The sequence below is a fragment of the Biomphalaria glabrata genome, chromosome 8 (genome assembly GCF_947242115.1).
Source record: "Biomphalaria glabrata chromosome 8, xgBioGlab47.1, whole genome shotgun sequence".
Taxonomy (NCBI): Eukaryota; Metazoa; Mollusca; class Gastropoda; family Planorbidae; genus Biomphalaria; species Biomphalaria glabrata.
This window is the reverse complement of record NC_074718.1, coordinates 25,671,522-25,688,151: the sequence shown is the minus strand read 5'-3', so window position 1 is coordinate 25,688,151 and position 16,630 is coordinate 25,671,522. Positions and strand designations below refer to the sequence as shown.

General features: G+C 36.0%; 1 protein-coding gene across 1 annotated transcript in view; it reads left to right on the top strand.

The window, feature by feature from the left end:
- LOC106052237 (uncharacterized) overlaps nt 1-16,630 on the top strand; it is a 131,692-nt gene that overhangs the window by 80,046 nt on the left and 35,016 nt on the right. The window contains exons 4-7 of the mRNA XM_056038186.1: nt 1,542-1,720; nt 14,683-14,747; nt 14,952-15,026; nt 15,190-15,269. Coding sequence (XP_055894161.1) covers nt 1,542-1,720; nt 14,683-14,747; nt 14,952-15,026; nt 15,190-15,269 — 399 coding nt within the window. The remainder of the gene's footprint in view (nt 1-1,541; nt 1,721-14,682; nt 14,748-14,951; nt 15,027-15,189; nt 15,270-16,630) is intronic.

Below are 16,630 nucleotides of genomic sequence, written 5' to 3'. Positions count from 1 at the left end.
ACATTGCAAATACAACCGATTTGTTCTTTGAAAAGATAAGATACCCCACATATTTAGATTAAGGCTTTGAGGATCGCCGCCGAAAAAAAAAATTCGATTAAATTCGATTCAATAAAATTAAAGTATAAATTGTGAGTTATAGTCCTAAATTTATTTAACTAGAAAAATTTGAGATAGAGTAAAGGTTGGAAAAAGTCGACTAGGAAAAGATTATCTGGCTTTTGAACTCATCTCAACCGTGACTGTTATATTGAAAAATTTCGTTTGAATTAAAACTTTTCCAAAGAAAAGTCTTTTTTAAAATAGTTATGATAAATTCATGTGAAATTACACAAACTCTGTCTGGAAAGGGGAAGGGCGATAAAATGAAAACGATTAATCCTCGCTCCTTTTTATAATTTCTGCTAATGATTGCATTTTGCATTAAAGAATAGGGGTTGGGCGACTCGATATTAGAATTTACTTTATAGCATATATAAATTGTATTAGTAATACATTTTTTTAATTTTGTAATTTCTTACTATAATACAAAAAGAAAAATTATTGGTTTGTCGGATGGGGGGAAGGTGATTGCATGTATCGCACTTCCATCTGTTTATATTATATAGATATTCGACTAATTTTGTTCACATACTATGATTTCTCCATTAAAGTAGGACCGACCCCCTCCCCACTCAAAGGGTTTAAATGGGAAGGGCAGTAGAGGTATTCGCTCCTCCCTTTCCAATCGGCCAACAGGTGAACGACATAATATAAAGATCGGTTAAAATACCAATAACAAGTTTAATCATATAGATATTTAATTGATTCTGTTAACAAGCTGTGATTTCTACGAATAAATAATCTAAAAATAGGTTGAAATATAAATAATTAGTATATATTATTAACATAAGTAATAAATTCGTATACAAATTGTGTGAATTCTATACCAAAATTCTTCCGCCAACCCCCCTGCGATCGCCCCCACCGCCCCCCCCCTGGATCCGACAGTGGTCTAACTACATCGTCAATAGATATTTATTGGTATTACATTGGATTTCGTTTGTTAATGTGTCTTGGTATTTTCAGAACTTAAATTTGATGACCCAAAGTCAAACGTAATGCCGGAGAATTCCACTGTACGAAAGCTTAACAAATTTGAGAACTTAAATTTATTTATAAAAAATATCTACAGTTTTAAGAAGGATCTTGAAAAAAGTATTAAAAAATCTTATCTGTTTAAATACATGACGTGTGTTCATATAAAATGCATGACATTCGTTCATATAAAATACACAACTTTTGTTGACATAAGATTCGTGACATTTATTCCTATAAGATACAAGACATCTACTCCTAAAAGATGCTTTGAATCATGTCTAAGGGAAGGTCAGACCGGTATGAAACAATAAAGTCTTTTGTTAATTTTCCATACCATTGGACGTTCTGTCACTGTCACATTTATTTTCTTTAAAAATAATCTAGCATTTTGTTTTCCAACACACACAAAATTACCATCACTTTTTTAAAATGTGAATGATATTTTTTATTTGATCTCTCAGAACGGCCATTTGACCAGATTTCGTGAGGTGAAAGACAAATCCTGTGAGAGGACTTCCCAACGTATCCATCACAAGGCCAGGGTCGAGAAGTGCTCCGAGAGACTTCACGTTTTCAACAGGACCTGCATCAGCGAGGAGCGAGAGAACACCTTCAAGGTCATCCAGTACAATGCTGACAGGTAAGATGGGACATACCTTTAAAAAGGGACTCACCTCGAGCATCACGCATTCTCTTTGTATCCAATAAAGTTTACGTGGAGATCCAATGTACTGGTATCAACTAAAGCAGAGGTTCTCAAACTTTTTTGACCCGGTGACCCCTTCATAAAGTCAAAACTTACCCACGGACCATTAAGTGAAAAAGCTACTTAAATGCACATGGTATTAGTAACCAACAAAATCCCTGTGTTGAAAGAAAGAGCGGGAGAGCCATTAAAAAATAGTAAGAGATCTCGAGGAATGCAAAGGAAAGACAAGGTTGATGATAAGAAGGAGGGTTTGAGATTATACATTTTAAACAAATAATTTAAACAAAAGAAAGACTTGGATGAGGTTGTTGAGACTCTGTAAAAATGTATTTATGTAAGTGTATTTATGTAAGTGTATTTATGTAAGTGTATTTATGTAAGTGTATTTATGTAAGTGTATTTATGTAAGTGTATTTATGTAAGTGTATTTATGTAAGTGTATTTATGTAAGTGTATTTATGTAAGTGTATTTATGTAAGTGTATTTATGTAAGTGTATTTATGTAAGTGTATTTATGTAAGTGTATTTATGTAAGTGTATTTATGTAAGTGTATTTATGTAAGTGTATTTATGTAAGTGTATTTATGCCCGGCTCAAGGAGCACACATTTCGAGTCTGTTTATTTTATTTAAGAGGCTCATTATGGGAATGAATCCCCACATTAGAAGACGGGAAATATGTTTTTGTAACCAGAATTTTTTGGTATCTTTGTTTAAAATTTGGTTTTAAGTTCCTCGTCTTTTTATGATATTTCAATAAGCTGCTCATGCTTTAGAATGGGTTTATTTGTAATTAGGGTCTGAGTTTGTCCAACCGCAAAAGGGTTCATTACGCAGTCGAGAATATTGAAGTGTTTTCAAATCTTTGGTTTAGGTCGTCATAGAATGGTAGCCCATGTTATAAACGTATTGAACAGTTATAAGGGGCGAGTTATTTATTATTCGTGTCGATATGATGCGCAAAGGTGCACACTCGTTCAAGAGAACACGTTTTGTTTTCCGTCGGGACGCTACTGGTAGCTGCTTGCTTATTGTGGACTGAACATAGATCTTATTTAACATGGTGGCAGAGGTATGTGAATGCTAAGAGGTAATCATTATCCGATCGCATAAACTGACTTTTACCAAAGAAGTTTTTTTTAATTGTATACAAGTTTTAATCCTTCTGCTTATCCCCTTCGGTCGTCTCGCAAATCCACTGGGGGTCTACGTACCACAGTTTAAGAAACACTAAACTAAAGGATCTTGTTAAAGTATTATTCCTTCAAAAATAAAAAAATACTGATAATCAGTGTTCTTATAATTAGAAGAAATAAGCTCCAAGATTTCTAGACCCTTTGAGTCGTAGAACGACTAGGGTTCATCTCATCGACCGCAATGATCAAAAACAATGTGGCCTATGCAGTAGTTCAACTCCTCTTCACGCTTATGTTGTGTCGAAAGAAATGGCAATTACCCGAACAGTTTAGGATCAGCAGCGTCGCATTTTCAGCCACTCTGTTTTTAAAGAGGTCTAAAGGGCGTCGGCTTCGGATATTTCCCTATGGTTGACTCCCGAAGTCTTTCCCATATTTGGGTATGGTCGCCAGGCAGCGGATATTTGGAGATACAGTTTTCATTCAAGTAAGTGGGTTGACATGCAAACTTAACGTGTTTCTCCTGACCGAAAGTTTGAAAATAAAGTGTGTGTGTATATCATGTTCTGTATATCATATACACTCGTATTCAGAACACGCTTGCAGGCACACACATACACACAAACTGAAACACACATTATAGCCATTCAGACTTTTCAAAAAATGATTAAAGCCAAATATTCAATGGCACATTTCAAAATCATTGATATGACATCAGACCCTGCCCGTGCTTTTCTTGAGTTAATTAATCAAACCGAACATCCACATTGCTGTTAAGATAGTGGTTGTCGTTCTTGTTGGTGCTGATGTTTTTCTTTTAATTTCAGCAGCGATCCATTACGAACACCTGACAACAACTAAATCACTCTGTTGCTTCCAACGAGTTAAGACAGTCAAACAGATAACAATCATAACATAGACACAGAACAAGAAAAAACTTGAAAAAAACTTTTGAAAAAGACCATACCTCCCTTATGCAACTTATGGAGCGATTGTTTTTCTCTTCAAAAGTAATGAAAGTTCGATTAATGAACAATGGAACATTTTCTTACCCAGCCCCTCCCTCCTTTTACCCGAGAAAGAAACCTGGTTAAGTGAATGTACAGATCTAGTACACTTTATAATATTCCAAATGATAAGCATTGAAATCAAGAGTAGTCTAGACTGGAAAGACAAGGCCCAAAATCTTCCTGACATTAATTTATTAAACTCTTGAATCAATAAAGACTTACATTCGGAAATACCCGAATGCGATAGTCCTTTCATGAACGCGATAGTCCTTTCAAAACAGATGTTAGATCTAGACCTAGAATCCTAGATATAGATCTCTAGCCAAATGTAAATTTATTTAATTTATTACTAGAAAAATGATAACGGTCAAACTAGAGTTTTCCCCGTGTGGCCAACGAGCTAGTAATTCTTTTCTCAGCGACATACATCAACTGTTGAATTGCTAGGAAAATCGTTAGAATCATTTTTGAGATCAGCTGTCCAGGTTCCTTGACGGAGTGACCTGAATAGAGGTATTGTAAATATGACTGTATAAGATTCGTACGTGCGCAGCGTAATGTGAATGTGAAATGGTGCGAACGTGTGTTACAAGAGGAAGAAGAAAGGAATTAGTCAATGGAGGAATGTAAACGAGGTTATTATTGACATTATTATTTGTTGAAACATAAATTGAAATTCTCATAGTCAACTATTGAAGGAGTCTGTTTTGGTGTATGTCTCATCTGCTCGTGGGCGTAACAAAGATTGATATTCATATAGAGTTATAATTTAGACAGAGGGATGAAATAGTGAAAGAAAAAAAAGATAATCAGATCAGATCAGATAGATTATTTCGTCTTGCAGGAAGGTCGAGTAAAGCGTCGGAAAGAGTTCGAATCTGGGACTTAGCGACGACAGCCCAAAGCCCATACCAATCGGCCAGGCAGCTACCACATTGTCACATCGACAGAAAGGTTGAAGAGAGAGACTTGCACCGAGTCATTTCAATTTGAACTTCAATGTATTTATTTCTTAACAAAACCGAAATCCCCAGGTTAATTGTTTTCATGGTTTCACACGAAAACTTTGACCTTTGTAATAAAACATACATCTTCAAAATGCGAAAATGATGTCAATAGGATAAAACGTCATAACTGGGAAACAGGAAGATATTCATGGGGGAGGCGATGAAAAGCAATCAGAATGTTTGCAGTGTTTGTCTAAACGAGTGTGTCTGACATTGTCATCCACAGGGCAACTAGTGCAGCAAGTAGAACTACGGGTCTACAGAAATTAATACAAAACGTTAGAAATAATAAAAAGCTGTAAGTCTAAGTAAAAATGAAGTCAGAAATGAATAACAATGTATTCAAATGTCAACTAAAAAAAGTTTTTCTGTAATATAAGATTAAAACGAAAATAATATAAACCACAGACTCCAGGCTCTGTCATTGAAGACAACGATTCTGTCACAAATAAGTAACCCATAGTTTATTTCTAGATTTAAATACAGAACTGATCTGATCAATAGTGAAAGAAAGTAGTAAAATATGTGTAAAATAGTATGGTAGTAAATAAGTGTGTGTATGTATTGTTGTTGTTGTTTTGATGGGAAGTGGGACAGGTCCTTAAAATACGTTATTCAAAGCTGGTTTCGGAGTTCTAAAAAGGTTGACTGTCTTTGAAAAGTCAGAATATATGTACAGTGCTATAGCAATACAATTTGAGAACCTCGGTTATATGATTTCAATGTTCACAACATGAGCTAAAAGTGGCTTTTGAAATTAGCGATCAAATGAACACTTTTGGTTTTAATTTCAAACATTTAAAATTAAATTGTTTTCGTAGTTAAAATCAAATTATAGAATGAAACAAAAAATATGTAGTGTTGATTGTTATCATTTAATCTAAGTTGTTTTTTTCCCTTCTCACAATTTGAGGGGGGGGGGAAACATGACCTTTGCCCTTTTGTTGAGCTATCCACTATACTTTTAAAACAATAATAGTATAAGCGTTCTATGGAACTAACATCTATGTGTTATAACTGAAAGTTCAAAGAGTGCAAATCTTTCCTTGTCTTTAAGTGCACATAAAGAAAATCACACACAAGAAGCATTGCATATGTTCGACTCACAATAACACCCCCCCCCACCTCTGAAAAAAAAAATAGAGAACACAAACCAAGTAGTACATACCATCAAATCTCCGACACTTTGTGATCCTTAATTGTTCTTAGAATATAACATAATATAACATAGATATACATAGTCCTGATTAAATCAGCAATCCTATTGATTAAATGACGGACACTTAGATTTAAACAACAGAAAAATTGCTTCCTTAGTAGTAATTATCTATATACAACAACACCGACTTCAACTTACATCTTTCCACATTCTCCTCACCATCCCACATATCCTTTGGTCTGTTGAACCGTTGGGGCACCCACATAAGATTTGTCGACCCTTTTTTTCCATTCCTCTACCTTTTGGCTTAGATAGAAGCTCTTTCAATGGCCATTCTTTTATGATTTCTCCACATTGCTTTTTCTGCCTTCCTCTTCTTTTTTTTCCTGGTACTGTTCGCTGAAGGAAGGTCTTTGCGAGCCCCCAAGACCTTGTTTTAGTTTGATTTTTTTTTTACAATAATTAGCCAATCATCGTGGGGTACAATCGCTGTAATAATCCTGTCTTTAATCTTTTCATTTGCGGTCTTTAAATATGATACCTAGGATCCTTCTGTAGCATCTCAATTCCATTTCTAGGATCCTCCTCTCTAGCTCTGCAGACTCGCAAGCATACAAAAATGTGGCCATGACCAGGGAGCGTATCAGTCTGACTTTGGTGTCGAGGGCTATTTATCTTTGAGTGTTTAAAAAAAATTTCCACATTGATTTGAGTTTTCAAAGGCTGCTGTGGACTTTGCAATTCGAGCTATTAGTTTGGGTTTGGTTCCTTCAACTGAGACGAAAGCTCCGTGGTGTTTAAACTACTTCCACTTGTCAGCTTTTCACCTCCAATGCTAAAGCCCTGTTAGCTATTGGTCATAATTTGATTTTTTTCAGCATTTATTTGCATATGCTGTGGAAATCTCGTGTATGCGAATCACCTAGTCAGCTATGAGCTAGCTCTTCTTCTGTTTCTGCTTCGTAGGGGTGATGTGACAATTTGCGTAACCAAATTCCTTCACATTTTTCGGTCAGCAGCTGTTCTTAGCAGGATATTAAGAGAGAGGCCCGTCCATTCTTCTATGTTATCCATCCAGCTTTTCTTTGAACAAACCTTTCTTCGTGTTCAATGTACCTTGCAGAATGACTTTTGATATATAGAGTCATGTCATATAAGGACTAAACCAGCTCAGCTCAGCTCTCGTCTCTTGACAATATTGAGAAGTTCTTGACTTGAGTCTTCTTTTCCTGTTAACCCAGCACTTTCTGTAGCATTGACTCTTAAAGGCTGGAATGTTTTCTTTCCGCCTCAGCTTTCAGTGTCCACCTTCCACAACCATTGTACACTAGATCTAGAGTGGAAGCAAGAGAATGAAAGTTCTTGTTCCTGGCCACAATTTAAGCAACTACAGAAAATTCTATAGACTGCAATTGAATTTCTAAACATCCTCTAATTAAAGAGACCAAAATTGTCATGTTGATTAAGAAGATTGTATAAATTTAGGAGGAAGTGCTACATAACAACACATTTTTATAATAATCAATGGTCAAAAGCATCCTACTGGTGACCCCAAATGTCCGCCTTTTAACGTGCTAGTCAGAAAATTTTTTAGATGACCAGAAACCGGCCATGAACATGACCTCAGTAAAAACAACACCTTCATTGGCCAGAGACTGGCCATGCGCATCTAAAAGTGATCAGAATCTAGTCAAAGGAAACATCTTTCGCTGACCAGAACTGACCAAAATCGATTCCAGTTTAGAATTTCATGATGTCACAAGCCATGGCAGTATTAGACGTAGAACTTGTCATTCTGTGACATGGTCAAATATTTGTAATGTCGGATACCAGCCACATTGACTATTCCAGCTTATCAATACTCAAAGAATACATAACAACTTGTACTGGAAGTTGGGTAGATGTGGTGGAAAATGAATGGCCGTCTGATCAAGCGGTGTGCGCGCTGCTCTGTCATTCAGTTGTCTCAATGGTCCCGGGTTTATACCCTGCTCGATACTATCCCCCGTCGTCCTGCTGGAGGTTTGACCTAGGAAGACAAACATCTTAAACTCTGGAGGAACACCCGCAACATGTCAAACAAAGGTCATCTCCATACAGTCTCCTGCTTCTTTAACTTTAAACAATCTAAACCGACACATTAAATGTTACAGACATTCATCATGTCTTTAGTATTTGATTTAAACGTGTCATTTCTGAAAACAAAATTAAAAGTAACGCAATATAGGTATCACGCTTAAGATTGTAGGCAGGGACACAAGGTCAAGGCTAGCCGCTAAAATGTGATGCATGGCCAGACGATTATGAGTGCAGATGCACGTGCATGAGTTAAAGTGAAGAAAAAAAAGGCGGGAAACTAAAGGTGAAGGCTGATAGCCTGGCCGTGGGAGTAAGGTTATAGAGTTTTTGAGAACGAGATTATAAGGAAGGTAGATGTTTTTATACTGAATTACCGTAAGGGTTAGTTACCTTTAGAGCTTTTGAAGTGAAAGCTAGATGTGGCTAGTGAATGGTACATAGTTGGTTAGTCTAATTGATCATCATTAATATTATAGTATCCTGTGTCTGAAGAGTAGTTTATCTCTATTTATTGTTTGTAGTTTGAGATTAATAGAATTGAACTTTAGATAATTATACACTGTCATTTGATTGCATCTTAATAGTGTTTGTCTCATATTCACGGCAACTCCAAATCCTCATGCCAGATGATTTGAAGAAAATACAACATAAGTTTATCTTTCAAACAACAAAGCATATATCAACAATCTATCAACAGACTCCTCCGTCTGGTACACATTTTGAACATTTTATTTCTCCCGCTTCTCGGATCAAGTTGAAACTTTACATAATTATTCATTGTCCCAAACAAAACACGAATCAATTAAAAAATCAACAATGAGTTAATTAAATAGTTGAAATTAATTTAATTTTTATTTACCAATTGGTAGATAAGAGGTATTGTTGAGAGATATGACAGTAAATTGCTGTTCTTTTTTTTTTCAAGTATTTTTTTTATTTTGCTTGTGTAACTGTTTGTAGTAGAATTTGTTCTAAAACGATGCTTGGCTAAAACAGAAAATCTGTTGTATAAGTTCTTTTTGTTAGGTTGTAGCCTACGTATGACATACAAATAGTAACAGCTAAGCATAACTACATTCATCTTGTGGCTATTGATAAATCATTTAGATTATATTTGAAAAGATTAGCCGAACTTCTGTACGACTCCATTTCTGCCTGGATCATTTGAACATGACAAAACCCAGCAGGAGAAGAAAAAAAAAAACTCTAGAAAAACAGATCATGGCCTGAGGGCCGGAACAAAAGTTCTATGACCACCGCTTGGCCGGAGCCAGCCTTTTTTTTTTTTTTTTTGAAGAACTCTGACATCCCTGGTCATGGATAGCCGCAGGTATTGATTGGTCATCATCCTGGATTAATCACAATCATCGTCCCTACACCCTGATTAGAGAAGTCGAGGAGAAGAGATGGGGGAAGGGGGTTTTGAATGAAAAAAAAGGGGAGGTGGATGGGGGGAGAGATATCTGAATGACAGGCAGAGAACCGACCCAGAGCCAAGTTTATCTCCTAATGTTATCAAACGGTAGCCACCATCACTCCCAATACATACAACTGTAAATGTGCAGGCCAGTGTACAGGCGGAGACGCTGGGGATAGGATGTGACAGACAATAAATCTATGAGTTTTGATTAGGAATTGAATGAGGATCAGAGCTCTCTCTCTCTTCTCTGAGCTGCAATGTCGAAATGATAAAAAACAAAAAACTGTTGCCGGAGGGAAGAACTAAGATTTATGAAGGAAAGTTCAGTACAGATTACCAGTAAATGAAAGTTTAGCCGCCGAGCTGTAAGGAAAGAGAGAATGAAACCCGGGGGGGGGGGGGAAGGGGGGATAAAAGGGGGGGGGGAGGAAATATTAAGGGGAGAGAATTTATAGATTGATATGTTCAGATTCGTGAACTTTATTTTCCTGGCAACTTCTAACAATGTTATGTGTAGATATTTATTCGCTTTAAGTTCACGGGGGTTAAAGTAATTGAAACTGTTACAGCAGAGATCAAAATTAAAAAAACAACTCGTTTTAAAGAAAAAAAACAACTTGTGTCGATCTTGCGAATGATGTGTTACAGTATTGGGGATTTTCATACGTAGCGGAAAAAAAACGACTATTAGCCAGCTATTTGGTGTATCCGGTGAACAAATGAAAGGACGTATTGATAAGAATTAATTGTTTTAAGTTTTATGATATATTTTTTTTATTTTGAGTACTTGTGAAATCAAATGTTCTTAACTCTTCCGTTCTAAGCTTTTATTTAGTTTGTAATATTGAAGTTATGGATATGTCTCCGCTACATGTGGCTAAATATGTAGGTCGCAGCTGGGGTCACGTGAACTACTGCCACTCCTCATTAATCTTCGGACTAGAACATAAGCCTTATTAGAATATTGATGTTCTACTTAGGGTCTTTGACATTGTTTTCTATTTCGTGAAAATCTTCAAAACAATAAAAAAGAAAATCCTATTTTTTAATAATATTTTCACCTGGGATTCAACTTTTGAAACTTTTGTAATGACGTCATCATTACTTGGTTGATATTAAGGTGAAGGTGACGGGAATATTCAAAGAGGGATCACATCACATAGCATAACAACATTTATGTCCCTTAGGAAAATAAACTCCAAGGCATCTCTCCCTCCCTCCCTCTTCTCTCTCAGGTCGATCCATCATGGGGGTTTGCCCCAAGGTTTGTGTTGATCTACATATAAAGCGCTTCTGCATCGACAAAATAATAGCAGATGTCTTTAAATGAAACTAGTGAGTGGTGAGAAGGAGTTGAGATTAAGGAAAGATAACCAGGCTAGAACGCCATTTAAGTTTGCAGCAATACACTTGACAAACTTGAGATTTATAAAGAAACTCACGTTGAAAATGAGATCGTGCAGACAATGAGACATAGCGAGATGTCCAAATGTTTCATCCAATAATAACGGACTCCACAAACGTATTCTGGAGATTTAAAAACGTAAATGCATTGAATCGTTTCATCAAATGCTTCTATCGGCATCGGAATATATGGCATCGGGGAGCGGTGGCTGAGTGGTTAAACACTTGACTTCCGAGCCTGGGGTCGTATCTCGGTGAAGACTGGGATTATGAATTTCGGATACCTGACTTTAGTTGGTGAAAGTAAAGGCGGTTGGTCGTTGTGCTGACCATATGGCACCCTACTCGTTAACCGCTGGCCATAGAAAAGGATGACCTTAACATCGTCTTCCCATAGATCGCAACGTCTGAATGGGGAACTTTACTTTTTTTTTATTGAAACGAACGAATGCATTCACAACAATAGTGTATTCAGCAACTTAGAAGAACTCTAGAGGTCTACATTTTGAAGTGAGCTGTCTACATTGAAAAGTTGTTTAATCTTACATAACTATTAGTATACATGTATAATTCGTCCATTAGGATCCATGCTGACCGCTGAGAGCTTTGTACTGGGGTTTTGTGACCCCTCATATAGCTGATGAAACCTATGTGAGCCTTGAATGTTGGGCTGGACACTGCGCATGTCCAGCTGGAGCTTATGTCGGTTGCCCTCATTTTTTTTTCTCTGGCGCTTTTCTTCTTCAAGTGCTTTCTCTTGTCTTCTACAATTTTGGCGCCAGTTTTCACAGCGCGACTCCGAGTGAAAATTTAGTCAGGTAATTATACTCATGTCCTGACTAAATTTTCCTTTGTTTGGTAAACCCATATGCAAATCTTCTAAAGTGACTTTGATTGAAATCTGTTCCCAGGCCCTCATAGTATTTTTAATTAGATGAGATTATTAGAATAATTGTTTATATCTTGACTTAATGGTTTACGAGTCCATCTAGCAGGTTTGTAATAGCTTTGTGTGTGTGTCTGAGTGTCTTTGTGTGTGTCTCTGAGTGTCTTTGTGTGTGTGTCTGAGTGTCTTTGTGTGTGTGTCTGAGTGTCTGTGTGTGTGTCTCTGAGTGTCTTTGTGTGTGTCTCTGAGTGTCTTTGTGTGTGTCTCTGAGTGTCTTTGTGTGTGTCTCTGGTGCCAATAGTGTTACACTCAACTTCATATCGACAATCAAGGTTTACACACACTCACTTACGAATCTTTCGGATTTAACTTTATGCAAGCGCATTTTTCTTCAATACATTAATTCCCTTTCGAATATGGAAGGGGGTGGGGGTCGCTGGGGCAACAGAGAGGAAGTTTCGTGAATCCTTTTTATTTTTTAATATTCAGTTTTGTAGAAAGATCAAATTGCCATAACACAGCAGACAATCAAAGCAAGTTTCATGGTCTCAGAAAGAGTAGATTCAACATTATTACGAAATTATAAATAGATCTTGTTCATTTGGTTGTCATGGCTATATTTGTTTGATATATATTAGAGTGTGTTATCTTTATTATTTATAACGCAAACCTGGTAATAGTTTGCAACAGATATGATTTTGTTTTAAAAATTCCCAATTACTCAATTCAACAAAAGTAATGTGTCTACAAATGAAATGATTTGTAGTTTTAAAAATAATTTTAACCTTTTATTGTCCTCAATTCTCTAATCTTCTGTCTCTAATCTTTTATTTTAAACTCCTATGATCTTTAATGCTGTCTTACCATTATATTTCTATGTTTGGCTCCCTCTCTTTTTTTGTGATAGTACAAAGGTCTTACAAAATACCTGGGACTGATGGGACATAGTTGTACTATCCGTTGTTTGTTTATATACAATGGTCAGATCATAGTCAGATAATCCACATGACTTAACATTATTTTGTTTTTAGTTGCACACAAGTACAATAAACAATATTTTATTTTAATGGAACAGTATATTTTAATGAGAAAAAAAAGTACTTATCCTGAATCCAAATGTTTGAAACTGGCGTTGTACAAAAACAGTTCCACCATGCACAATGAATAAAATGACATTTTCAATCCTAAAATGTATCATTCCTTTAGTCCATTCCGTCCAACACTTCAACGTTAACTTATTTCAATCTATTCAAATCTTGGGCTGCATTTTTTGTGTTACTTCCGTTACATGTCTCTGTCTCTGTAAGAGAATCTCCTTTAACTTGCTAAATATCAGACTTTTTTAAGACTTGAACTTGCTGAGTCTCTTTAAGACTTGAACTTTAGTTTTCAACTCTGCTTAGTCTCTTTAAGACTTGAACTTTAGTTTTTAACTGTGCTGAGTCTCTTTAAGACTTGAACTTTAGTTTTCAACTGTGCTGAGTCTCTTTAAGACTTGAACTTTAGTTTTCAACTGTGCTGAGTCTCTTTAAGACTTGAACTTTAGTTTTCAACTCTGCTTAGTCTCTTTAAGACTTGAACTTTAGTTTTCAACTGTGCTGAGTCTCTTTAAGACTTGAACTTTAGTTTTCAACTCTGCTTAGTCTCTTTAAGACTTGAACTTTAGTTTTCAACTGTGCTGAGTCTCTTTAAGACTTGAACTTTAGTTTTCAACTGTGCTGAGTCTCTTTAAGACTTGAACTTTAGTTTTCAACTGTGCTGAGTCTCTTTAAGACTTGAACTTTAGTTTTCAACTGTGCTGAGTCTCTTTAAGACTTGAACTTTAGTTTTCAACTGTGCTGAGTCTCTTTAAGACTTGAACTTTAGTTTTCAACTGTGCTGAGTCTCTTTAAGACTTGAACTTTAGTTTTCAACTGTGCTGAGTCTCTTTAAGACTTGAACTTTAGTTTTCAACTGTGCTGAGTCTCTTTAAGACTTGAACTTTAGTTTTCAACTCTGCTTAGTCTCTTTAAGACTTGAACTTTAGTTTTCAACTGTGCTGAGTCTCTTTAAGACTTGAACTTTAGTTTTCAACTCTTCTGAGTCTCTTTAAGACTTGAAATTTAGTTTTCAACTGTGCTGAGTCTCTTTAACATTTGAACCGCAGGCGGACTTAGCTAAGTTTTTACATTGTAAAACTGAATATATGGTAACTTCGGCAGCGTTTTTCGGTGCTCATTAGCTAAATGATAATAAGATTTTGTCCATGGCTTGGGCCACTTCCCTGTCGGACACATCTTGCTGCTTATAAACGTGCTAACCATCCTTTTTTCTATCAGGCACATTATCTAACGTCTGCTGACTCCTTCTAAGAGTTACATCCTCAATGGACTAAAGTTAATTCTAATTTCACAATAAGTTACTTTCCATATTTGTATTTTGGTTTCTTCTCTGATTGGTGTCTTAATGTTTAGCCAATGACTAAATTATCCCTCGCATGGTTGTTCAATATGAATGCTTATGTTGCTATAAATTGTTTGGCAAGGATCCACATTTTTATTCTTTTGGTTTGTACCTCTACCATCTAATGCAGGGGCGCCGTAACGCTCAACTGCTGAAGTAAGTTCAGATCTTCTATGAAGGCTGGGTTTTCAACTTTTATCATTTTATTTTAAATTACATTTGTTTCCAGATATACTAAAAACCAGTTATATAGGTTCCATCTGTTCACTAATGCCTTACAGATTTATCTGTTTAAATAAGTGCATTCCTCAGTTCCCACAGATTTACCATATTGAATATTTGCATTCCCAGATCTCACAGATTTACCTGTATGAAGTTTGTACGTAGAAGTGATAACGTTGTACAGGTCTTTGAAGGTAAGTTGGAGTTCGATGGGAGAATTTAAATAGATAAAATGTGATAATCCGAATAAGGTATTTGTATATTTTTCATATATATCTTTGGGTATATCTTGATTATGGTAAAGATGGTATACATTTTGATTAAAGACTCGTATTCGGAAGCTCTATTAATCTACATTGATCTGTTTTGTTCAAACTGTGTTCGTGTTTTATTGGCAGGTCCATTAAATGATTTAAATGAGAAAAATTTATGTGATGAGTCTGGCCTTCACCTTGACGAGTGGCCATGGACTGGTAAGATAGATAGATAGATAGATAGATAGATAGATAGATAGATAGATAGATAGATAGATAGATAGATAGATAGATAGATAGATAGATAGATAGATAGATAGATAGAAAATTGATTGATTGATTAATTGTAGTATATGATTCTTAACTAATTGAATAATTATAGCTCAGATGAGTAAAGAGCCAAGCTTTTGTGCAGTCAGTGGAGGATTTAGTTATCGGACAATTAAAAGATTAACTAATGAGGTAAGTAATCAAACATAGAAATAACTTTCACCGAAGCAGGCCGTTTTGGAACAGCCGTTTTGGCGCGATGGTCGTTTTGGCGCAGCCGTTTTGACGCATGGGATATTTTGGCGCGAAATGTTTTGGTCAGATTATTCACGTTCATTGTATTATTTTTTTAAAAAGAATGATGCATATCTATGTTTTGTCAGTGTTCCAACAGCCAACTCTAAGTCCTCGATGGAAACAAATGGTAATGCAATTATTATTCTAGCTGCCAAAGAAAACTCTGGTTCATTGTTGTACATCTACCAATTTCTTTTGCATATTTTATGTCAGATGTAACAAGCAGCTATATTTTGCACATAACGGATGTGTTGACTGAATAGCTCCAGTCGCAGCCTGCTTAATATATATATAGAAACAGATGAAGGGTTAAGATCTGGCCACAACTCTTTCACTGCTTCAAACATGCGGCGATATGTTTCATCTTCTTTGTTTGGCAGTAGTGCATCCAGGACAGGCTGGACAAAACCTCTTTCTGTCATAATAACGTAGATCTGTAAGTATATAGAAGGGGAGACTCTGAATGTCCCGTCCCATCTGTGATAGTAAATGTTATTGTTTTGTCAGGCCCGTCATAACCATTCATGAATTTGACTTATTATATATTCATGAATTAAGTAAAACTTTTATTTAAGAAAAAAAAACAATTCGCTGGACGGTGTTAGAATTCCTACTATACATACAATATTAGAGGCAAATAAACATTGTTAGAAAAGCTAAGTGCTTATTAAATAATCGTCAAATTATATCTCGCGCCAAAACGTCCCCTGTGCCAAAACTGCTCGCGCCAAAACGGCTGCGCCGAAACGTCACGTACCGAACTTTCACATTTTGTTTCACATTGTACATCTTATCCAAAATATAGCGTAATAGCCTGACTCTTAACTGGGACACACATACACACATTTGCTATTACAAGTTTACAAAACTAAATATTTTCGTTCCTGTCAGGACAGTAAAATGTGAAATACACTATCTACTACAATACTACACGCCGCACACACACACGCATTTTAACTGAAAAGTACGGACAGAATCAAAGGCAGATGAACTTGTCACACTCAAGATTACTTAGCACAGCATTTTAGCTTACAGAAAATAAAGCGAAAGCTTGACAGTCGTTCCATTAGTTTTTTATATATCACTAGAGCATTATGGGAAGTTTCGGTCTCCACATTTTGGTAAAGGTTTGATGTTATTATGAAATCCACCGTCTTGCTTGAACACAAGACTAACCTTAAGCTATTAAGAGTTTCTTGTGACTAGGCAGTCTATAGCTATAGACGTTCTCTATCACAAATATCTGTGCAACATTT